At 45.1% G+C, this 25,540-nt stretch overlaps 3 protein-coding genes across 5 annotated transcripts in view; 1 reads left to right on the top strand and 2 right to left on the bottom strand.

Annotated features, from left to right (window-relative positions):
* Positions 1–4,624, bottom strand: part of PLEKHN1 (pleckstrin homology domain containing N1) — a 56,752-nt gene extending 52,128 nt beyond the window's left edge. For both annotated transcript variants that reach the window (XM_083628677.1, XM_083628678.1), the window contains exon 1: positions 4,437–4,624. In XM_083628677.1, coding sequence (XP_083484803.1) covers positions 4,437–4,516 — 80 coding nt within the window. In that variant the 5' untranslated portion in view covers positions 4,517–4,624. The remainder of the gene's footprint in view (positions 1–4,436) is intronic.
* A 91-nt stretch (positions 4,625–4,715) lies between these two features.
* NOC2L (NOC2 like nucleolar associated transcriptional repressor) overlaps positions 4,716–25,540 on the top strand; it is a 127,341-nt gene continuing 106,516 nt past the window's right edge. The window contains exons 1-3 of the mRNA XM_083628624.1: positions 4,716–4,848; positions 5,428–5,548; positions 10,995–11,075. The gene's annotated coding sequence lies outside the window, so the exon portion shown is untranslated. The remainder of the gene's footprint in view (positions 4,849–5,427; positions 5,549–10,994; positions 11,076–25,540) is intronic.
* KLHL17 (kelch like family member 17) overlaps positions 15,496–25,540 on the bottom strand; it is a 42,726-nt gene continuing 32,681 nt past the window's right edge. For both annotated transcript variants that reach the window (XM_083628727.1, XM_083628728.1), the window contains exons 9-12: positions 24,536–24,624; positions 23,490–23,563; positions 21,940–22,121; positions 15,496–20,563 (exon numbers count right to left, since the gene is read on the bottom strand). In XM_083628727.1, coding sequence (XP_083484853.1) covers positions 20,335–20,563; positions 21,940–22,121; positions 23,490–23,563; positions 24,536–24,624 — 574 coding nt within the window. In that variant the 3' untranslated portion in view covers positions 15,496–20,334. The remainder of the gene's footprint in view (positions 20,564–21,939; positions 22,122–23,489; positions 23,564–24,535; positions 24,625–25,540) is intronic.

Genomic DNA, 25,540 nt, shown 5'->3' with positions numbered 1-25,540 from the left:
TCTTCTTTCAAGGTGACACCAGCAGTGACTCAGACCCCATTAAAAGCATTGTTGGTGCCCAGGTGCCAGCTGATGTCATGGAGGTATTCCCCTTTCCCCACCCACCATCACTCTCAGTCAACATAGTTTCGGCTCTTGAAAGCAAATTACAACATTTTTGCTGCATGGTGATGGGTGTTTTTCGTTTTGTTTTGTTGTTCTTGTTTTATTCACATGCATCCTTCATGCTACTCCACACAGCAGAAGCAAATGCTTCTCTGTAAGGGGCTGTTGCATTTCTCATTTGCAAACAGGAGATTGTATTCTTAAACACACACACACACACACACACACACACACACACGTATGCAGCCAGACACATGTTATGGGTACAGACTCCAGATCACTTAACACTGATTACTTGCCACTCAGCATATTTAAAGGGTGAGGAAACTGCTGAACTCCAGATGTTGTTGGACTACAACTCCCATCTTCCCTAACCATTGGCCATGCTGGCTGGGGATGATGGGAGTTGGAGACCGGCAACTTCTGGAGGGCCCCCCAATTCAATGTACTGTACTGGTTTTGACTTATAAGGCCTTGAGCGGCTCAGGACCACAAAACCTCAAGGACTACCTCCTCCCCCCCCCCCCATGAACCAACCCAGACCCTGAGATCATCACCTGAGGCCCTTCTCAGTGTGCCTCCTCCTTGAAAGGTCCAGAGAGCGGCACCACAGGAATGGGCCTTTTCTGTGGTGGCTCCCCACTTGTGGAGTGCTCACCTGGTGCCTTCATTACCTATCTTTAGATGCCAGGCAAAAACCTTTATAACCAGGCCATTGGCTGATTAAACAATCTATGGCCTTTTAAATGTGTTTGTAGGAGGTGGGGTTATTGTTTTTTTGCTTATTATTATTTATTGTTATGTTAAGTATTTAGTTTTTCAATTTAGTATTTTTATGCTGTAATCAGTCCTGTGACCTTCCACCCTTCTTCCCCAGCAATATGCCATCTCTAGTACTAGAGGCAACATAGCCATTGTGGCTAGTAGCCCTGAGAGCTTTATCCTCCATGAAGTTATCTAATCCTCATCCAAGTTGGTGGCTATCACTACTCTCGTAGCAACAAATTCCAGTGAAATATGTGATGTGACAAGACAGTTGCCACTCCCCCAACATATATATTTTTAATTGAAAAAACCCCCAAAGACTACTGCAAACCCCATGTGTGAGCCTTTGTGTACACATATATTATTTCACTAATGTGAGCAATAGCTGTCAATTGACGTCTCCTGCTCCATTCATTTGTCAATATCTTTTTAAAGGTTTTCAACCTAGTGTCAACTGCAGCATCTTGAGGCAGTGACTTCCATAGGTTAATAATGCATCATTCAATGCATCTCTTGCAGTCACACCACGGTGTGTGCATGTAAATTTTGTGCCATTCCCTATACTTGAAGTGTATTCTGTGAGAGAATTCTGTCCTGTAAAGAACATTCAAACCATCCATTTGCTCTCTCTATTACTACTGTACTTTCAACTTGAGTGCCACAGGTTGCAAACCTCCACACACACCCAAAAAATATTCAGCTGGGGCCCCCTTGTTTTCACATACCGTCTGGTAGCACTGATCAGCTAACCTGAGTAGCGTTACTTGCAACCCTAAACAAAACAGACAGGCCCAGCATCTGTTGCTAACCTTGAATTTTAGCAAAGCCCCCATCCCCAAACATCTCTTGGTAAAGCAAAGAAGCAAGGCAGAAATTTTAGAAAGAAAAAGAAACTCAATAGGAAAAGAGGCCTATTGATCTTAAGGGCAGACACTGATACCCCAAAATATGGTTACAAATACAAAACCACCTTAGCATATGTTCCATTTGTTGCATTTTGCAATATGTGTTAGTTTTCTTTGATGTGTCAGAACTTGTGGTTTGCAATGTCGCACCTCTTGCCAGGGATGCCCATGAAGTGCTAACTAGGGCAGGGCAAAGCTCTTACTTCCTGTGATATCCCATCATGCACTTCCCTCTTCCCTCTCCAGAAGGGAATTAAAGCCACATCAACAAAAGAGTTCTATGAATTCTATGGAAGTCCATTAACTCTTTTGTTGATGATGCTTTAATTCCCTTCTGGAGAGGGAAGAGGGAAGTGTGTTGCTCCACTAATTCACAACTACTCATCTCGGCGCCACCAAAACCTAACAACGTCAAGTGCTTCGCAGGTGGATACAATGTGCAATCATATTGGCATTTTCCACCCAAATGGCTTGATGGGCATTGGGGACACTGCCTGGACACACAGCATTTTCAACATGCAACGTGGTTTTGCATTTGCCCACAAATCCCCTGATTTGTCATGCAATCATAACAGGTTTAAGTCTGGATTTTGTATATAGGAATTTGCCTTATACTAAGACCCTTGATCCATCTAGCTCAGTATCGTCTGCACTGACCATCAGTGGCTCTCCAGGGTTTCAGAAGGGATATTTCCTGCCCTACCTAGAGATGTTGGGGATTGAAACTAGCACAAAATAGATGCTCCACCATGGAGCCACAGCCCTTTACACAATTACCAGCATCAGTTTCAGGGTTCCTGACTGTAAGTTTACACCCACATAGATGCCTAAAGAAAGAAAGCCCAGGTGCCTGGTCATTTGGGCACTTAAAAATCCAAAAAATGCACATCATCCCTGGATTGTTTTTCTAACCATGTTGGCACCAAGGAATTTGGCCTAGTTTTCCATTCCTCCTCCACATATACAGTCACTTTGTTTTACTGTGCAGGTTCTACGTAAGGCTAGATTTTGTCTGGTGGGAACTGTGAGGTGGGAAAACCATGAGAATGGCAGGTGGCTCAACTACATCCCTTTTGTGTTGTCCTTTCCATTGCAAATCTGAGCTAGTTTTGTGAATGCATTATGAAATCTCCCTTTTAAAGTGCTGTTGTGAAGCTCTTCTGCTGCCACGAAGTTTTCAAACTCGATCGGTATCGAAGGTAGAACAGGAGCAGAAAGCCTACAACAGGAGGTTCTGGTGTTCAGATAGACTAATCCACGTAAAGCCCACACTTCAAATAGCATGACATTCCTACACAGAGGGTGGTTCTGTGTAGGAAATAGCACACAGGGCTTATCAGCAGTGATCGCATAATGTGCATGTTGTCCATTTTGCTGGGACAACTTCTAGAGGGGTAGCCACAACAGACACAAAGACTTGGGCACCTTGAAGACTCACAGATTTATTGGGGCATATGTTCTCAGAATTCATGCCCACTTTACTTGATGATGTGGGCTGTAGTCCACAACAGCTCACACTACTATAAATTTGCGAGCCATTAAATGTGCTACAAGGCTCTAATTTCACCGGGCACACTGTACACAACACACAGTGAAATCAGTGCCACAATCTACATGCAGTGCTATCCGTGTAGGGAAACTATGGTGAAGTACCGTAAGTTACTATTTCACTGGAGTTCTGAAACTGATTTCAATTATGTAATGAAGTAAAATATATATATAAAAAGAAACACCCCCATCTTGTTCAAAACTCTTATCATTACAGTACTTCCCTTGATTACACGCCATTTGCCAGTTTGGGGGCTCACCATGTTTCGGACATAGGAATATGCCCCCAAAATAGCAGTAAATATTTAGGATTTAATTCCTAAGTGAGTCCTGAGGAAAGGGATGCCTTTCTAACACTGCCTATAAGTAAGGGAAAGTTTTATGGAGTGAGACTTTGAATTAAAAGTTCATTTGAAACGCTCGTCTTCCTAGAGACTGTATCATAAACTTCTGTTAAATGGCTATTGTTATTTTAACTAGACAAAAACACACTTACTGGAGAGCAAAGTTTGCGTACACACCATGTATTTAAAGCTGATTGTCCTCCCAGAAGAATCCTGGGAACTGTAGTTTAACAGTGCTGGAAAATGTAGTTCTGTGAAAGGTAAATTACTGGGTGGGGGGTTTGCTTTAAATTTATGCTCTGTGTTATTATGAATTATTCTGCATAGGACTGCCCAGCACATTAACGTTTTGCAATCTAACTCGAACCTTTTAATTCTCAAGTGGGATATAATTTTTAAAACAATTCAATTAAACTGAAGCTGTCAGGGGTGCCACTCCAAAGGAAACAAACACACACGCGCACCCATTTAAAATAAAGGAACTGTTGTCTCTCCACACACACAAACACACACCAGACACCGTCCTTTATTCCAAGAACTCCACCAGATTCTTTGCGTGCGATATGAGAAGTGTGGCGGTACTGCAACATTTGTCATGATAAATCTCAAGGAAACGGACATGCACACAGTGCCTGACTTTTCTTGGAGAAAGCGAGACCCAGCAAGGGAATTTTATTCCCAATGAGGCTTTCTTTTAAGAGAACAAAACACGCAGACAGCAGCAGCAGCAGCACAGAAAACTTAAAAGGAAAGATTGCGGCGTACTCACTCTTTCCGAAGCGAGGGTTTCCTGGAGAAGGAGTATCGGAACCTGCCAGGTGCCTGGGGGACGCAAGCCATGTTCCCCATGTTTGAGAGCGACTTGTATAATCCAAGAAACAGTTGCGAGGAGGGGGGAAGAGAGGAGCAAAAAGGCAGGCAGGCTCAGGGAGCCCAGGCGTCGGAGCGTGTGAAGCCAGCGAGGAGGTGTGTGCTCTCTGAGTGTGTCATGCAGACACTTCCGTCTGCAGCGGTGACTCTTATGGGTGTGAGCTGGGAACTCTCAGCCATTTGGCCAAGGGCTGCTTTGTTGCTGGGTTCACTTCCCCTCCTAGTGGATCTGATCACACACACAGCATGAAGTGGGGAGTCCAGAAAGGAATTCTTTGTTGATTGTTGCTGCTGCTGCTGCGTCTTTGCAGGTGAAACCAATGAAGGAACTTTTAAAGAGGCAATTGGGAGAAACTCTTGCCATGTGTTGTGAGAGAGGGGATTATTGTAGGGTTGCCATATTTCAAAAAGAAAAATTCCTGACACACGCAAAGCTTTTTTTAAAGGAAACCACCCAAATTGTTGAGCTTTTTTTTTGGGAAACCTAACCCCAAAATAGTAAATTTAAGCAGATGAAAAGTGGTATACAAATTTTAATCATCACCCCCCATCCCCCCATCCCATGAAAAACTAGAGGTGGCGGGGGGGGGGGGGAGCACCATTGCTAGTTTTCTCCTGTAGACAGCTGGGCCTGCTGAAATTTTCCACCAAAAAAATTAAATTTCTGGTTCATTTTTTTGTGTCTGACTTTAATAAAACTGGAGGCACAAGTCTGCTTTTCTTTATTTAGGATTGCGGTCAACTTTTATTCAGAGTAGAAAGACCTCATGAAATGAATGGATTTCAGTTAGTCCTGTCCATTAATTTCAATAGGTCTACTCTGAGTAAAAGTTAATTGAGTTTTTCCTGCAAGTTTATTTATTACATTTATGTCTCATCTTTCCTTCAAGGAGCTCAAGGTGGCATAGACGCTTCTCCCCATTTCATCCTCACAACAACACCCCTGTGAGGTAGGTCAAGCTGTGCGAAATTGCGACCGGCCCAAGGTCATCCAGCAAGCTTCATGGCTGGGTAGGTAAATTAGGTATACTGTAGAGCAGGCTTCCCCAACCTCGCCCTCCAGATGTTTTTGGGCTTCAACTCCCATGATCCCTAGCTAGCAGGACCAGTGGTCAGGGATGATGGGAATTGTAGTCTCAAAACATCTGGAGGGCCGAGGTTGAGGAAGCCTGCTGTAGAGAATGCAGCAGACAGATTGCTGATGTTCTGGTTGAGAACATGTGACACCATTGGTAAAACGGCTGCACTGGCTGCTTCTCTGCTACCAAGCCAGGTTCATGGTCCTTGTATTAACTGACAAAGCCCTGAACAACATAGGTCCAGGGTACCTCAGGAGTCGCCTGAACCCTTATATTCCAGCTCGATCACTGAGGTCACCTGCATGAGTGTCGCTGGCCGTTCCCAAGTTGGTCAGTCTAATTTGACAACAATGAGAAACTGTCTTGTGCCATATTCTGCCAGTAGAGATTCAGCAGGTGCCTTCTATGCCAGCTTTTAAACACCTGCTGAAAGCCTTTCTATTCCACCAGGCCTATGCAGGCAATTAAGAGTACTGATGTTTTGTTTTTCCCTTTTTTGTTTTAAAATTGCTTTAAAGTTCTTAATGCATTTTCTGCATGGTTTTATTGCTGCAAACCACTTTGGGGCTTTTTTTAATGATATAGCAGTATACCTAATTTTTTTTAATTATAAATAAACAAACAAATAAATAAATAACGTGGATTTGAGATAAGGTCCCCACCCTTCCCTCATCCATAATACAAGAATTTGGGTAGTTTTGAAACAAATTGTTGGGGGATTTGTCTGTTTTATTTACTTTTACATTTACTTAAATGTAGTATAAGCACTGGTAACTGGGAAACACTGACCTGCGAGCCCTCCAACAGACTTTGAAGAAGCATAAACTCAGGATGAAAGGGAGAAACAAGCTAAGAGGAAGGCACGTTTGGGAAACTGTCACCGTGATCAACTCCTGCCCGGAAACCTATGCCTCCACTTGTGGAAGGACGTGTGGATCCAGAATTGGCCTCCGCATTCACTTACGGACTCGCTGTTAAGACTGTGTTCATGGAAGGCAATCTTACTCGGCTACGAGGAGTAAGAAGAAAGAAGAATGGGAAGCTGGACAAAAAAGAAAGAAGATGGGAAGCTGGACAGCAGGACCCGAGTGCAACAGCCAATCTCCCTACCTGTGACTCCTAGCAGCTGGTATTCAAAGGCATACTGCCATCGCCAGCAGAGGGTGTACGTAGTCATCAATGACTTCTAGGCTTCTCCAGGAATTTTCATCTCCTTCCTATAAAATATTAGGTCCCCCCAAATAGAGAGATGAATCAAAGCATAGGCAGCCTACCCCTCTCTGGCTGACTCATGCCAGTATCTCAATCTGCTGCGCCTCACTTCATAGAATCCATTAGGTCTACAAAAGTGTCTCAGTCCTGCTGTGTGAACTAGCAACAGCTGCTTTCATAACTGAGCAGGGGGAAAAGGGGGAAGCTTTAGAGAAGCAAACAGATGTGAATCAAACACTTGGCCGAAAGGTTGTGTGATTCAATTTTCAAAGGAATTTCTGTAGAATGGAAACATCAACAGGGATAGCTGAGGACAGCTGAGTCAGTGTATGGCTAGAGTTTTGGACCCGGACTTGGGAGACCAGGGTTCAAATCCCCACTCAGCCATGATGCTTGCTGGGTAACTTTGGACCAGCCACAGTCTCTCAGGCTAACCTACCTCGTAGGGTTGTTGTGAGGATACTATGAAGAGGGGGAGAACCATGCATGCCACCTTGAGCTCCTTGGAGGAAAAGGTGGGATAGAGAAGTAATAAAGCATAAAACAAGGTTAAAACTGATAGGGGGAGGACTATCATAAGTGGAATGCATCAGCGTGTCATCAGAAATCCATGCTGTCAAAGGAAGGAGAAAGAGAGTAGTATTTAGCAGGGTGGTTGTGAGGATAATATAGAATGCTATATATGCCACCTTGAGATCCATGGAGGAAAGGGGGGCTATAAATGTGATGATGATTATGATAAATACATTACAGTGACCCAGCACAGAAACTGAATATGGAAGAGGGAGCCTATGGCTGGAAAAAGCAAATGTTGTGGGGGAGTTGAGGAGGTTCCTAATCTTTGGCTCATGCTGTTTTTTTCTGATTTGAATTCCCTCCCTCCCAAGCTGCTTTCCCCCTGCAAAATGTAAAAGCTTACAAGTAAAATATAGTACCTTTAATATATATATTTTTTAACTCATTTGTTGCGGGGTGGCAATTTTAATTAGGAAAATGGCATATGAGGAAAAGGATTGCAGCCGTGGGGCAATTACCCCATTAGCTGCTCTGGGCATACGTACACAGGAAGCTGTCTTATATACCAAGTCTGACCGTTGGTCCATCTAGCTCCGTATTGTCTTTTTTTTTTTTTATATAATATTTTTATTTTCCATTTAAACACAATACAACGAACATAAACATACAAAAAAAAAACAAAACAAAACAAAAAACATGTATCATTTCATATCCTAATTTCATATCCCATCTTCCCCGACTTCCTCATGCTTCCCCTTTCTGTATTCCAAATTCTTATTGATTATTCAGCAAATCTTCCCTTATTTTAATTTAGATTTAGATTATTCTTCCTTATTCTCCTTGTCTTAACCATTACTAATAGTAACCATTTACTTTCCAGTCCAACATCATTCTAACTTTCATTAATAGCTCCGTATTGTCAACACTGAGTGGCAGTGGCTCTTCAGGGTCTCAGGCAAGATTCTCTTCCAGCCTTACCTGGAGATACTGGGGAATGAGCCTGGCACCTTCTGCATGCAAAGCAGATGCTCAACCACTGAGCCATGCCCCTTCTGTGCAGCCATCAGTTTAGCCCTTATAGAATTACAATTCCCAGCAACTCTTAACAAACTACAGTGCCCAGAATTATTTGGGGGAAAAGAGTGTGCTTTGAAGGTATAGTGTACACACAGCCTGGATAGGTCCATTGAAGCAGAAAACTTTTCAGCAGGCATAAAAAAGTATAGTGATGGCTGTCTAATGTTAATAGGCAGGGAGTTCCAAAGCATAGGTGCTGCCACCAGAAGTGCAGTGGTCCAGGGTCATGGACGGGGTGTTGTTTTTATTTCTGCAGCAGTGTCTCTCTCCAGAGTCCCAGAGCTACCCAGTCAACAGGAAAGGGGAGCTTTTTAGCCCCTGAGAAGAAAGTCTTCTCACTCTTTGTGCTGATTGGAACCAATCCAAGTGAAAGGAGGTGAGTCAGCTAGTGGGGATTGGCTCCTAAGGTCACTCTGGAGAAGGCATGTGGGAGGAAAACCAAAGAGGAGTTATCTCTGTATGCTCCAAAGGAACACTGAAACCACAAGGTGCTTCCATTTGCAAGAGAATGGGGACTCTTAAGCGAGCTAACTCAAAACCTCATGGTACTGCCCAGGGCTCAAGGTCGAAGGTCATCTTGCAGATGATCATACATAACTGGCCTGTTTCAAATTCCAGTGGACTGGTGAGATACGAGGCTCAACTGTTAGCAGACATTCAGGACATCTTAGGACCATCTATGGAACTAGACAATGACCCCTGCTGCAACTGGGTGGACATGTATGAGCAGAGGGACAGCATTGAGTCATGGTCTCCATGACTTAGCAGATATATAACATCTGGTCTCTGATATATGCATTTGAGTTAAAAGGGGCCCTATAGTAATGCTGGGTGTAGACAGGAGAACACAAGTTCCTCAGCGAATAATGGAAGTTGGGCTGCGAGGCCTGGAAATGTGAGACAGAACAGTAAAGGACTGAGACCCTGGCATTTATCAACTTCCCCAATAGCACCCAGATCCGCTCTAAGAAGTTCACTGACTGCAGAAGGTGCTTACCTAGGGAAGGGGAGCTGAGATTTGGTCACTCCCTTAATAATTCTGCAGTTAAGGTATTCTCTTGGTCAAAACCTGGGTAACACAAGTGTAATGGCACTACTTTGAGACCCCCAAAGAGGCTTTGTCATTGACTCGGAAGCTCCCAGAAAGATCTCAGTATTCTTACTTGGAACTTGGCAAGGTGGGATAATAAGTGGAATAAATATTTGAATATATAAATACGGGGTTCCATTTCTGTTATGTACAATGGAACTTCAGGGGAAAGCAAGCTTAAGTCACTCATAGAAGATACTGGAACACTCCAAATCATTTGCCTGTGTTTGTGCACAGAAAATAATAGATTTAGCTGAAATGCAGCTCAGGGAGATCTGTGTTGACGGAGCAATGAGTTCCCTAATGATAATTATTGCATAATTATAAGTTCATTGTATAATCTTAGAAGGGGGCATGGCTGTGAGCGGGCATGTCTGTGACTATCACAAAGGGACCCTGAACTTGCCAAAAGACCACTGGCTTCCATACTGAAGGAACGACTCCTTACAAATGTGGAAGGAGCACTGAGTGGCACAAGTTCTGCAGATCGAAGTGCTCCTACATAATCTGCACTTTAGAGGAGGTATGGAATTATTGACACAAAGTGGAGGAGAGCACCTGTGGCGAGAGGTCACAGAGGAGGAGGTTTGAGCACTCGTGCTGCTAATTCTCCCTTGCAAAACCTCCTCTCCTCCCACCCCAGTTTGACATCAGTGTCAAAAACAGGATTTTGCACCTGTTGCCAAATATCTAGCATTCGACTTATTTTCTGGACATTTGAACCCAAACTAAACTCAGCTTCAACTTCTTAAAACAGTACCTTTTTAAAAAAACAAAAAGCAAAAAAACCCTGCTATATCAAGGGATCCTGCTCCTGGTCTCCTTTACCCCTTCAATTTAATTTTATTTTTAAACAGGATTGGTGAGCAGACAGGCTCCGTGCTTGGAAAAACTGTATGCAACTGGTGTTTTATTTATAGAAATCTGAGTCTGGATTAAGGGGCTGGAGAGCAATGTGGAGCAGGTGGGAGGGAGTGCGGAAAAAGAATCTTACTGGCTGATCTCACATACCTACTCCGGTGTTAGTTACACAAAAATCAACCCTGGCATTTCCAGGAGGGATCAGGATGCAAGCTTTCAGGTCACACAGAACTGTTCCTCGGGTTAGATGTTCAGTGAAAGGTAGTGGGGGAGTGGGGGGGGGGAGCAAAGTGCCTGTCTATACTTCAATGTGAATTGTGAACCACTTGTGCCTCCTTTAATTCCCCCTTGCCCATGTGCCACTCCCTTTCAACAACTGCTGTCCCACACTTTCTTCTCCCTAAATCTGGAGACTCCCTATGTTTTGAAAATCCAAATAGGAGAGCTACACCAATTGCATAGGGAATCTCCACATTTAAGGAGAAGAAGGCAGTAGCGGGAGAAGGATACTGCTGCATGGGGTTCACAGCCCACCTTAAGACAAGGTATGGACATACCCAAAGATATCTCTGGGCAAGAGACATGCTTCTTTTTATTTATGCTTTCCTCTCTCCATCTTCAGAAAGGGGAAAGGCTGTACATCAGTGGCAGAACACCTGCCTTGCATGCAGAAGGCCCCAGGTTCAATCCCCAGCATCTCCAGGTAGGATTGGCAAAGGCCCCTGTCTGGGGTTTTTGCACGTATTATTTTCTTTTAATTGCTTCTCAAAGCGGCCTGCAGCCTAAGCACCAAATATTGAAAATGACAAAATGTTGAAATAAAACATTCCGGATTAAGATCAAATATAGAATACACATCTTAAACATCATAATTAACAGGAAAATAATACCTGCTGCTTTAAGTGTGTATTTAACATTATGGAGGGGGGGGAAACCAAATGCAAAAATATAACAAATTTGCCTTATGGACCAGCCTCCATTTCCTGCCCTACAACTGTCTGCAGACCTGGCCCAAGGGTGCAAATCAGACGGGTGCTGTCTGAAGGACTGGTGGCTTGGCAGAAATTGCAGCCTATCAGGATTAATTGCCTTGCACACCATCTTCGTGTAACAACAGTAGACGATGCCAGAAATATTTACTTGTCATGACCTTAGAGGACTAGCGTTGCAGAAGCAACGCCCAGCCTTGTAAATTTACCGCAGGGCTGTAGAACTTGTAGCCTCCGGAGGTTGTTTGACTCCAGCTCCCCTCAACTCTAGCGACCATGTCCAATGGTTAGGGATGGGGAGGGATTGCAATCCAACACTATGTTGAGGACCACACTTTCCCTATGCCAGCTTTGCTGTCTTTTGTTGGTCTGTGTGGGGAGCAAAGCAACAACACTTTCAATAAATTATCCAAACTAGTTGGCAAGCAATAGACAGAAAGGCAACCTGTTCTTCCTCCTTACTGATTCCTCCTCTTTATTAGCTACTTTTTGGTGAAGTAGATCACTGCCTCCCAAACTTTACATTCTGCTGCTTCTCCAAGTTAGTCCCCAAGTGTTGAGCTATCCTGCGCTAGTGTTAACTTTTTGCCTCCAGCTTGGCCACATGTCAAACCCTTACTTAGGCTTGTTTGCCAGAGAGTAATAAACTGTGAGTTTTCTATATCCTTTAAACCAGCAACCTTACCAGACAGTTTCTTTGTGCACACCACTGGAGCTTATTTTACAGTCTGGACTTGGGATGTACTGAGTACTGGCTCCTGTTTTCAAAACGCACTCACTCCAGCATCTGCAGCTCCCTCCAGAATTGCAACGATGGCATGTGGGGTTCTGCTTTGCGCTGACAGCTTTTTGCCTCAGGTGGGAATGAAAATGCATTTGAAAAATTTCCTCCTTTTCACCTTGGGGCCTTGCAGCCCACATACCCGCCCTAAGGCAGGAGCCGTCCTGGTTGCCTCTGTTTGACAGCAGGGAAAGAGAGTCCCCAGATCAGCTCATCTGGACCTTCAGCAGCTGCTGTCAGTCAAGGCTGCTTCCTTCCATGGAAGGCTGGAGCTTATTAATTCCAAAGGGGAGTAGTTGGTTTGAGACAAGGGGAGTGAGCCGCTTGCTCAGATCAGTTTGCTAAGGGGAAATCTTTTCAGTCCTGGCTGAAAACCTCTGTCCGTTTCTTAAAAAGAAACTATGACCTTTCTAGGAAACTCTGATTGGCACAATGCCTTTGTTTAGAGAAAAGGGCATTTCGAAAAGGCAGCACACAAGTTTTCGAGAGGGATATTTTCCTGCTGCTAGGCTACCACATTGCTTTTTGGCACTGTAGCAAAATATTTTATGGGTGCTCCTTTACCAGGGCATCAGGGCACCAGTGCTCCTAACCTCCTCCTTATGAAGAGGCACCAAGTAATTCCCCCACCCCACCCCAGTTCCATATGAGCACAGCCTGTAGATATGTTCTGCATTAGTCAGAAATCAATCCTCTTGTATGGCAGCAGCCACAATTTGGAACTCCCTGCCTGCTGACATCAGGAAGGCACCTTCACAGTACTCTTTTCAACACCTGCTCAAAACATTTTTATATAGGTCAGCCTATCTGGACACACAGACAGCTGATATGTGTTTTAATCTGGTTTTTAGCTCATCATTGATTTTAATTATTTTCTGAATGTTTTAAATAGTTGTTTTTAATTGGGGTTTTTTTATTGGTGTTTTCATTGTTTGGTCCTTTGAAGGTTTTCTTTAGAAATAATCAAGCAGTATATACGTTTCATGAAACAGGTAGATGAAGTAATAGGTATGCTCACAAAGCTGCCGCTTCAGGTAACTCGTTTTCAGGGCTTTCCTAAACCAGATGTATCACAGTGACAAAACAGCCAGGACCTTCTCTCATGAAAGTATTGCTGATTATTTAGAGGAGGAAGGAAGCATGTCTGCAACCTGATGGTTCCGCCCCTCCCAGTCTACTCCCTCTTCCTGCCAGACCAGGACTGTGAGGTGCATATAGCACAACTTCAGAGTCCTTCTCCTGTCTGCTAGGAATGTAGGAAACAGGCTTATGTACTGAGCCAGACAATTGGCCTATTATTATTATTATTTATTGAATTTATATACCACCTTATACCCAGAAGTCTCAGAGTGGTTCACATATTGTCTACACCAGGGATGGGGAACTTCAAGCCTGGAGGCCAAATGTGGCCTTTCAAGCATTGGTACCTGTCCCTCATCTGGTACCTCCTCCTCTCCCCAGACCGCACCCCTCACTGGCCTTGCTTCACCATCTTGAATGTTTTTGCCAGGCCAGAACATATCCTTGAAGTCTGATTATACCTCTTGCGCTCCTCCTTATTCTAATTGTTGTTGAATGTATATCCCATCCTTTGTCCTCAAGAAGCTCAGAGCAGCAAACAGATAATCACAAAAACGTCCCAAGACAGTTTAAAACATTCTAAAGACGATTGCATTTAGAAACAAAGCAGCTACAATTTAAAACATTCTTCCATCCAGTGATCACGGCGTTGCCAGGAACAGGATTCTTCAGCCACCCAATGCCCAAGTGAACAGGAATGCATTCCATTGTATTCACTTTTGTCTTGGGCCCCACCCACCACTGGCATGTGGCCCTCGGAAGATTGTCCAGAAGGGAATGCGGCCCTCAAGCCCACCCTTGGTCCACACAAACTGGCTGTAGCTCTCCAGAGTTTCAGACAGGGTCTCCTCCCCAGCCCTACCTTACCTGGCAATGTCAGGGATTGAATCTGGGACCTTCTGCATCCAAAACAGATGCAAAGCAGGTCACAGCAGGTGTGAACTTGCCAGGTAAGATACAAATGCTCAACTGTGCACACTTCCAGTCTTGCCCAGGGAACGGTGGTGAGTGCAAGAAGTGGTGTGCATTCCTTACTTTGCAGGCACACCTTTCCTGCTGCACTCAGGTGTTGCCTGTGGGCTTCCCATAATAAGCATCCGGCTGGCCACTGTGATAGTAGGTTGCTGGACAAGATGGGATTGTAGGCAGTCTCTTTCTATGTTCTTAACACCCAGTTCTTTCACACACTGCTTTGCAACCAAGGCACTGCCGAATCCTGAGCTTTTACTCAAAGACCAGTGCTAAGTGCTGAACACTTTAGCACTGGTCCCCAGAGAACACGTTCCATGGGATGAGCTCACATTTGCTCTCACCTGCAACACACATGTACAGGGATTACATTCATTCTTTGACCACCCCCACCACCCCCAGTAAGTGGCCACACAAACACACCATTCAATCAAGGTAAGCTTGTTTGAACGTATCTTGTTTCTGCTGAACCCTAGGAGCTTAAATTGGGAGTCTGAGGGCGCCCTCTCCTGGCCCATTCTATCCCAATTATTAGCCTTTATATTAGGTATGTTGGTGCATTTGACTGTCTTTCCCCACAGGCCAAGGAATCCTGGAAATCGCAGTTTACCCCTTGTGGAACTATAATTTCCAGCACCCTTAACCAATAACAGCTCCCAGGATTCTTTGGGGGAATGCCCCATGTTTTACATGTGTAGTATGGCGGTGACCCCAGATGTCAAATAACCTGGCTGGGCTTGAGTACTACGTGCCTTGACATAGGAGGGGGCATGATGTTCTGCCTCAGGTGGCAAAATATCTTGCACTGTTCTCTGGCAACTCTCTCTCTCACACCCCTCACATATTCGCCAAAGATCAGTTTAGTGAGGAACACATTTTGTGAACGTATAAGGAGGATTGTATGTACAGCCCTGTAGCCACAGGCCCAATGCCGCCCAGGAAGGACAGATTTGAGCCCAGGTCTTCCTGATCCTCACTGGACGCATAGCTTACATACACACTATAAATTCTGTTTAAAGCACCTGACTGCCCACGAAGAATCCTGGTCATTACAATTTACCCCTCGCAGAGCTACAGTTCCCAGCACCCTTACCAAACTACAGTTCTCAGGATTCTTTGGAGGAAGCCATGTGCTTTAAATGTATGGTGTTTACATAGCCAAAGTGGTATAGTCCAGGATTGGTTTTGCCCCCTCATCTGCCGTGGCTGTGTGTATGTGAATCAAGGCTCATTTCAGACAAACCCACGTATATCCAGAATGTTGCAATATCCAGGAGGTTAAAATAATTTTAAAAATGCAGTACTCAAGAAAAAAAACTTTTTTTTTTTAATTTTACACACTGGCTTGTATTGCTCATATTCCTGCCCCGCCCCTGTTATAGTGCAAAAATTCAAAAACACAAAAGAAAAAGAAAAGTTTAAATGCACATAAATAAATTGACACACATTTACAGATACATTTAAAACAAAAATAGAAGGCTCCTCTGACATTGGCTGATTGAGCTAGGGGTTTGCACCATGGGTAAGCCAGAGAGCTTTTGGGTTGTGGCCAGCGAAGTTTTGCTCACAACAGACCCACTGGAATTAACACACTGAAGTTTGCCATGCCCTTTAATTTCAGCAGGTCTAACTCTGAGCAGGACTAGCACTGGACACAACCCAGTATTTCCAGATTGTTGTTAGGGAGCAGAGGAGTGCCAGGTTTAATCTCCTCCCTCCCTCCTCAAGTCAGTTGCTACGGTCTTTGGACAATACATGCTCAACTCTGGATAAAGAAACGTCCTCAAAAGGCAGCAGGCCTGCGCTGGACAATAACATACTCTGGACAAAAAGCACTTCAAAAGTCATGTTAAGATTAGTCATTTTGGGTTAGTCAGTTGTGGAGTTGGATTAAGAAATGGCTAAAGAAAAGCACACAGACATAAGAGAGGCGATGGATGACCCCCCCCCACCCTGGTTGGCCATAAAAGGTACTTCTGCTTCACAGTTTTGCTTATCAAGCCCACAGTCACTCTCTCTCTCTCTCTCCATTGTTCTGAGTTCACAATTGCCTAAGCTTCTTTCTTCCATCTCCCGGTGTCACTTTGGGCCAGATGGATTCAGATGCTCTCTTCCAATGATCAGTGGCTCCTTTTAAACTCAAGGACATCAAGAAGTGGACGTCAGTCTCTCTCCCCGTCACCCGTGCAAATCAAGATGTCCAGCCTAGTTCCAATACAACAGGGTGTGCATTAGCAGGGTAACTCGAGGAGCAATTCCCCTGCAAAAACTTTTTCGTCAAAATGGGGCATCCATCAGTGTTGCTCACAGGCAACCCCAAAAGAGCATCTTCCACAAGTGAGGTGTGCAGATGACACATTTCAACAGAACATTGTTCCAAGGGGATGCACCCCTAGGCTACAGGAGAAGTTTCTTCAAAACAGATGCTTTGTGGATCTAGATGATGGCTTGCCACTCTTCTAGCATTATGCTGTGGCTCACAACCAGGAATACAGGAAACGGCCAGAGTAAAAGACAGGTACACTTTCCTTAAAAAAAGACAAACTGTGGACTAGGCTGGTCCCTGCCAGTAGTACAGATTGATGAAGAACTCTAAGTCTTTGGACTGCAAGGAGAAACCTTGAATATCACATCAGAACTGCCCCTTTGCAACCTGTCACCCAAGAGCAGCAAGTGTTACCTACCTCTTCCAGCAAAGGCATGTCACGTGTCCCATGCCACCAGAGGCAAGCAAAGTATATACACATAAAAAACAAGCAGATGATAACAGAAGGTGACCAAACAGGCATTGGTTGTTGCAAACAATTTGCCCCAACCACCAACAACCAAAAAGGAACTGAAGGCACTGATAGAAAAATAATAACAATTGTGTATCTTCTCCTAAAACAGGCGTGGAAAACCTTTGATCCTGCAGATGTTGCTGAGCTACAACTCCCACCATTCTCAGCTGATGGCCATGCTTGCTGGGGCTGATGGGAGTTGTAGTTCACAGCAACATCTGGAGCACCAAAGCTTCCCCATTCCTGCTCTAAAATGTATTGCAACTGGCAAAGCCCTGACAAAGCTTACTGGTGGAGAGATTGTTTATTCTGAGTGCTCAACTTTATTTTATTTCGAAAAGGTACTTTTAGAAGTACCCCCACTCCATTCAAAACATGCTCCCCACTTGCTGTTCCATGCAACTGGTATGTCTGTATGAAGGGCTAAGTGTATCAGAAGCTGCGCTTTCCAGGAAAAACAATAGCACATGCAACTTTATGGACATAAATGTTCCCATTAAGTTACCTGTGCAGTGCTGTTGGCAAGCAATAGGACCATGAGCTGGTCCCATCCCTGGACAAAAAGGTTTGGCACGAGCTCACTAAGCCAGGCTGGGTGCTCTTTGGTTAAAGCATGTTTAAATGCACATTTAAAGCACATGGCGTTTCCCTAAAGAATCCATGGAACTGCAGTTTACAGAGCTAGAAGTCCCAGCACCCCTAAACTACCATTACTAGGATTCTTTAGGAAGGGAGAAACCATGAACTTTAAATGTGCATTAAATCCGCTTTAAATGTATGGCACAAATATGACTCAGGTTCCACTCTCTGCAAAAGTTCCTGTCTCCCATTACCAACACTAGGCCAAGGGAAATACCCACTCTTATCTAAGATACAACTCCCTGTTACCCTAAAAAGATTCGGAAGCCCACTCCAGTGGCCAAAGAAACCAAGCCTGAATGTCTAGTGTAGATTAATTAACCCTTCAATGCAGCCACACACTGTGCAAGGAGCAGGGCAGGCCTATCATAACGTGAGCCAGCCAAGAGCCCACCAGTTGTCTTTGTAAAGGCCTAGCCTGTTATTGCCACGGCAGATTAATCTGGTGGAAGGATATGGAGAGAGAGAAAAGGAAGAAATGGGGGGGGGGGACCCAAACGAACAAGAGATCAGATAGGAGGGTATATAAAATAAAAATAAAACCAGAAGTCTTTAGCGAGATCAGTTAGGCCACAGTTGCAGAATAGAGTCCAGAGGTTACTGAGGTACAAGAACTTCATCCGTTGCAATGGATGTCTTGGGATGGGTCGTCTCGAAGCTCCAGTCTCACCCCGTTCCCAGGCTCTTGAGTTGCACACAAATCGCATTAAGAGGCTAGTGTATAATGCAGTGAAACGTTATCTTAAAAGCAAACTCTTTCCTCCGTAAGAGATGTTTTCATGGTGTAGGTGGGTCTCCAAACAAGGGCACTGTTCAAGTTTACAGTACAGATGCTACTCAAAATGTTTGTTATGCTCCAGTGGTATGTCAGTGTAGGGACCTTGGCCTTTTCAGTGCAAGTTCTTCATATATGAATGCGGCATTAAAAAAATAAAGAAAAGAATTGCACGCTTTCTCTGTCACACACGTGTAGTCGATGCACGCTTTTCCAAAGGCAATCCTTCCAAGTCACATCACACAAATCACAGTCTATAAGGAATTCTTCCTACGTTTAGCACTGCTCAAGCAAAAATAGAAATGAAGTTAGGTGACGACTGTAGGGACTTCAACTGAAATTAACTGAACAGTGTACAATAAGCGCTCTGAAATGAGCAGGATCTGAACATGAACTGTACAACCATACTGTGAAATGAGTGGCTATTGCCACATGCCAGTCTGAAATGAATGACCGTTGCACCATAGTACCCAGAAATGAGCAGAATTTGAAGAGCTATCGCACACTGAGCGTGTGGAATGAATGGCGGTTGTCCAACACCACCCTGAAATGAGCAGAATTTGAAGAGGTACCATCCCGAAGCGGGAGGGACTTGGGCAATGCCGCTCTTCAGTGCATGGGAGGTGTTCGAAGAGAGGGCAATTGAACATCTCTCTGCCCTTTCAATGGGAAGGCTGGGCAGCCCCCATTCATTTCAATGATATCTTTATACTAACCCATCCTTCAGCTGCCTCCTCCATCCCACAGATTGCACTTACTCTCTATTTGACAAAAAACATACGTTATCATCACCTGGCTCCTCCTCCTCCCTTTTGGCAACTGTCCAACTTTTTTTAAAAAAAAAGGAAGAAAGAACAGGGCAAATAAATAAATAAATAAATAAATAACATGGAGTCCAGAAAACCAGATGCGCGGGAAATGAAACGATAAAAAAAATATCTTAAAGAACTTTAGAAACGCAAGCGTCAAAAATTGAAAGTTAACAAATATAGAATAATATGAACACAGTCTCGTAACCTTGCTCCACCCTGTTAAAAGTTCCTTCGTTCTCCCCTAAGTACAGTCCCAGAGCACCGTCGTCGGGCTAGGTTCTTCCTAATTATTTTTGGGAAGTGGGGTTGGGGAATCAAAACAGCAGAGCCAGCACATTGGCGGATGCCCCAAAACCCATGCCGCTGAAGAGGGCAGGAGAACGTCAAAATTGGTGGCACATAACTGGGCTGACAGAGCGAGGGGCCACTGAACATGTTAAGAGGGCTTGTGTTGCAGCCATCTTCCCTCCAGCCCTGTTTTATTTTTTAAATTTTAAGGCATCCCTTTCAATAGACACCAGTGTGAGAGAAAGAAGTGCATCACCTCACGAATCTGTAAGAGTACACTATAGGCTTGGTAAGAAGTTTTGGCTAATTGTGACATTCACAGCTTACATTCAGCTGTTGGTGTAACCGAAACAAGTGATCCTCCTGCCTGCCTTAGATGAGCTTTGTTTGTTTCTCAATTTCTTTCTTTCTTTCTTTCTTTCTTTCTTTCTTTCTTTCTTTCTTTCTTTCTTTCTTCTCGTTGTTTAAGTTCCATTGCAGGAGGTGGAACCAGAAGTCATGTCCAAACATGGAAGTAGGAGATTATTGAGTCCGGTCTTGACAGGACCAGGCAGAACCAGTCAGGTGATGATGAAAGAGATGGTGAAAACCAGGAGGGGCTCTTGGTGTTTCTTTCTTTCTCTTTTCTTTCTTAAAGAAGTGTGGTCTAAATCCCCATTTGGAGCTCTGCCACAAGAACCAGAAATGGCCCCCTCAGAAAGTTATTACTAAAAATGTATGGACGCAGCATCAACACCTTCATCACTCTTTCTTCACAAAGAATGGCTGCCGCAGGGGTCAGGCCAGGTTGGCTTTGCACTCCGACAGATGCTGCAGTCCCCTCGAGGCAAGGTGCGACCGGACTCTTTGTCAAAGACTCGTCGAGGACACCGATAGGGTAGGGGAGGAAGGGGGCGGGAAGTTGAGGAGTTCCAGCACAGCCACGCCCACGCTGCTGCGGCGGGTGAACATGCACGAAGCCGCCACCCACTTGTTGGTGCGTGGGTTGTACTTCTCGATGGAGTTGAGGCTGGAGCTGCCATCGTTGCCTCCCACTGCATATAGCCACCCGTCCATAGCCACCAAATCATGGGTGCTCCTGAGGAGAGAAAGTCAAACCAATAGGTTACCAGCTACGTGGATAGTGTCATTCTGCAATTTGGCCACTAGGTGGCACTGGATTTAATTTGTACACAGGAAACAAACAGCAGATGACCAAACATGGCTTGCCACTCTTCTTGTTTTATGCTAGGGCTCACAACTAGGAATCTGGTCATCACGTCCCCTGACTTTTTTCTGCATGGACCACTTGTAGAGTTGCAAAATATTTAGAAAAGAGTGACTGAAATGATCAAAGGGGTGGAGCGACTCCCGTATGAAGAAAGGTCGCAGCTGCTGGGACTTTTGAGTTTTTATAAAATGGTGAGCAAGAGGAGACGTGATAGAAGCTGGTGAAATGACACATGGCATGGAGAAGGCACAGAGAAAAGTTTTCTGCCCTCTCTCACCATACTAGAACTTGTGGACGTCCAATGAAGCTGAATGTTGGAAGTTTCAGGACAGATAAAAAAAGCATTTTGTCACACAGCTCATTGTTAAACTATGGCACAGGAGTCAATGATGGCCACCAACCTAGATAGCTTTAAAAGAGGATTAGACAAATGCACGGAGGAGAGGGTGAACAATGACTGCAATTACTGATAGCTGTGCTCTGATGCAGGTGGCGCTGTGGGTTAAACCACAGAGCCTAGGACTTGCTGATCAGAAGGCCGGTGGTTCGAATCCCTGCGACGGGGTGAGCTCCCGTTGCTCTGTCCCTGCTCCTGCCAACCTAGCAGTTCAAAAGCACCTCAAAGTGCAAGTAGATAAATAGGTACTGCTCCGGTGGGAAGGTAAACGGCGTTTCCGTGTGCTGCTCTGGTTTGCCAGTCATGCTGGCCACATGACCCGGAAGCTGTACGCCGGCTCCCTCGACCAATGAAGCGAGATGAGCGCCGCAACCCCAGAGTCGGTCACGACTGGACCTAATGATCAGGGGTTCCTTTACCTTTACCTGTTCTCTGCCTCAATGGTCAGATGCAGTGATGCTTCTGAATACCAGATGTCAGAAACCGCAGGAGGGGAGAGGGCTCTTGTGCTCGGGTCCTGCTTGCGGGTTTCACATAACAGGCACCTAGTTGGCCACTTTGAGGACTGGATAATGGACAAGATTGGCCTGAGCCAGCGAGCTGTTATTACGTTCACTTGAACGTTGCTGAGGGTCTTGACAGACCACTTACTGACTTTTTCTGCCTGCCGTAGCAACTGCAGTACGCTGCTCAAGATGATTTTTAGTTGCATTTTTTACAGGCATGTCGCATACCACCTGAATGAAGCGCATGAACCTTCATTCAGTTTGGGAATCCCTGCCCTAAGGGGCAGCTTGTGACACTGCAGCTCATCCACAGCCTCTTTTTGGGATATGCTGCTCCCTACCTCCGGATGTTCATGGGTGCCACACTTTCCCAAGTGTTCGTTTTTGGATTGTAGCGCTCCACCGAGTTAAGGCAACTTGTCCCATCATTGCCTCCTGCCACGTACAGCATCCCTTCCAAAACAGCCACGCCGGCACTGCTGCGGCGGCTCAGCATGTTGGCAATCGGAGTCCATGTATTGATCTGGCAGGAAACAGCAAAGGAAACATATACATACATACATACATACATACATACATATCCATAGATTAAAAAGAGCAATCATATAAAACTTAAAAGTATAACTCAGCCACACTACATAGATACCTGGAGCAACAATGGCTATGTTCTATCTCCACTGTCAGAGGCAGGGTGCATCTGAATACCAACTGCTAGGAGCCACTATTGGGGAAATGCTGCTGTGCTCAGGTCCTGCTTTTGGATATCGCAGAGGCATTTGGCTGGCCACTAGGGTAACAGGATGCAAGACTACATGGGCCTAGGACACTGTTCTTCTTATGCTCTTACGAGCCACATGAGGGGCTGACTCCCCTGCTTGCTTTGCTCGCCAAATCCCCAACCCCCACTCCATGTGCTGCCCCTCTCGCTTGACCTGATCTGCTGCTGCAAGCCCATGTTGCTTGGCTGTTATGCCCATGGCTCACTTGCCCTCTTCAGCTCACTGCTGCAAGCCCTGCTTGCTCGGCCGCTGCCCCTCTTGCTCTCACGCCACCTGCCCCCCCGCTTGGGGGCCTCCTCCCACCACAAGCCTAGCTCACTCACCTGCAGCCCCGCTCACTCACCCCACCACCCATTGTCTCCAATCTTTCCCACAACCTGGAGCATGCTCAGCCCATCGCCAGCATGGTGATGGACTCGCACAAATACAGTACAGTATATGGATAGGTTATTTTCTCCTTTGGGGGGGTAATATGCCCCACGGAGGACCTTAAGGTCCATAAATAGCAACACCCTAGAGATCCTGGGCCCTAAGGAAGTTAGATTAGCCTCAACCAGAACCAGGGCTTTTTCAACACTGGCTCTGGCCTGGTGGAACGCTCTGTCTCATGAGACCAGGGCCCTGCAGGATCTGATTTCTTTCCGCAGGGCCTGTAAGACAGAGTTGTTCCGCCTGGCGGAGTCAATTTGACTCCCTCCCCCTCTTTCTTTTTCCTTTCTCCTCCTGTGATGAGGCTGCATTTTAACGTTTTAATGTTGTATTTTAATCTTGTTTTTTAAGTTGTATTCATTCAACTTGTTTTGATTATTGCTTGTTAGCCGCCCTGAGCCTGGCCTTGGCTGGGGAGGGCGGAGTATAAATAAAATTTGTTATTCCTATTATTATTAGTAGTAGTAAAGGCACACACTGGAAGGCAGAAGTCCTGCAGGGCTTTCTGTCACCTGCTGCTCGTAAGTTCTCATTGCAATTCATCTTTGCAGCCTGCCCCTCCCCCTCCCCCATTTTCCTTCCGGCCCACTCTCAGTGGCTCCATCACCACCCCAGCTACGGTATATCCAAAACTTCCCATTCTTCTCCCAATAACCCTCAGTGCTTTGCCCCTTCCTGTTTACCTGTGGCTCATATTTTTCCACAGTTGCCAGGTGTGATGAACTATCATATCCCCCAACAGCATAGAGGTTGCCATCTGCAGAAGAAGAAGAAGATGAAGATGAAAAACACACACACATACAACCCATGCATAAATATGCAGCAAAGCAAGACTCCCACCCCAAAACACACATTCAATCCATACATTTGAAGCACGTGCCTTTCCCAAAAGAAACCTGGGAACTGTAGTTTGACAAGGGTGCTGGGAGTGGTAGCTCTGTGAGGGGTAAACGACAGTTCAAAGCCTTGGAACGAGTGGTAGACCCAATAAAATGATGAGTGTACAGAAAAACACCAGGCCACAAGGACTGAGCAGCCAAGGCAGGCTCCTCTGGGGAGAGATTACCTCATGGAGCGTGAAAACACACACACACACACACAACGTTCCTTCCGGCCACTTTGCAGAGGCTTCATCTGGTGCAAGGGGACATTAAACATTCACAAGGCAGCTTCTGAACTGTTCCGTGCGAGCAAGGCAGCAGCCTAAACAAGGCCGCCTGCTGTTAGGATTAAGTTTACTTTTTGGACAGGTGCAGAGCAAGTGGCAGGCCAGGCATGTGGTGCCATGACGACAGCAGGCAGCACACATGAGTGGAAGGGGAATGACTAAGAAGTCCCTGGGGCTTGGAGGTCAGCAAACTGGAGCGGAAGGAAGAACTCATGGCACACACAAAAAATCTGTACAGAAAGCCCAAAAGGAGCCATTCCACAGCTGAGGTTCTCCGTCAAGCAGCTATGGAACTTACTGTAGTGCTTCAAAGCAGGGGTTGGTTTCAACCCAAGGGCCACAATCCCTTCTGGGCAGCCTTTCAGGGGCCACATCCCATTGGAAGGCGTAACCAAGGACAAAAGTGGGTCAGCATACTGGATAAAACTATTTCATACAATTGCTTTGGGAAAGTGCCAAGCCTGTTATTCTGGTATGTTCTTAAAACAGCAAGTGTTCTCTCTCTCTCTCTCTCTCTCTCTCTCTCTCTCTCTCTCTCTCTAATTTTTAAGCCAGACTTACCAAGAGTTGCCACACGGACGTATCTCCTTCTGGTGCTCATGGCTGCGATGGATGTCCAGGTGCCTGTTAGGGGGTCATATCTTTCAGCACTGAGGCAGGTCAAGAGAGAGGAATAAGTAGAATATGGTCAATAGTTATGGTGACTGTTAAGTTGTGGGTGAACATATCAGACGACACAGCGATTCTTCAAACAGCTCTTGTTTATTCACACGCCAGAACAAAACTGGACTGAAGGGTTCAGTCAGCCTGCTTATATAGAGCTCCAGTACAACGTAACTGTAACAATTTTCTAAAACTATCCAATCACTGAACATCACTTTCAATCCCTTATTTGCATAACTATCTACAGTATCCCCCTGCTGGCCCAGGGTGAGAACTTCAGTACATAACAGTGACCAAACATGCATTGTAAAACAAAAAAAACAGAAAGAGGGACAGAATAGCAGTAGACAAGTTTTTTGAGAACTGGATCTTTACCCATTAATTATTGGAATGTGAACTTTTAAGATGATATGTATACAAGTCATAATCAAAGTAGATCTGTGGAAATTAATGGACTTATTGGTCAAGTCCATTAACTTCAACGGATCGGCTCTGAGTAGGACTAGTATTGGATGCAACCCAACCATCCACCCATAGGCAACTCTCAACTTACACAGAGGTTACGTTCTGGGGATAGCTCGTAAAGCCAAAATACATTGGGTGCAATGGTGGGTAGGACTGCCAGAGGGTTCCCCCCTTTTAAATCTTTTGTTATCTTCTTGTCAAGCGCAGAAAGCTGAATGCGCAGAAGTTAAAGATGCGTAAGTTGGAGTTGCCTGCATATATTCTCTTATTTAAGAAATATGGTCAGATGGCATTTTTCCTAGCTGTAAGGAACTTGTAATTTCAATTGTATTCGGTTGTATCCAACTAGGTTTTACTCAAGAGTGGAATCCCTGAAATTAGCAGACCTAAATTAGCTCTGTTCGTGAATTTTAACGGGTTTGCATCACACCGGGGCCA

Source organism: Podarcis filfolensis (assembly GCF_964270895.1).
Source record: "Podarcis filfolensis genome assembly, chromosome: 8".
NCBI lineage: Eukaryota > Metazoa > Chordata > Lepidosauria > Squamata > Lacertidae > Podarcis > Podarcis filfolensis.
This window is presented reverse-complemented; position numbering and strand designations above follow the sequence as displayed.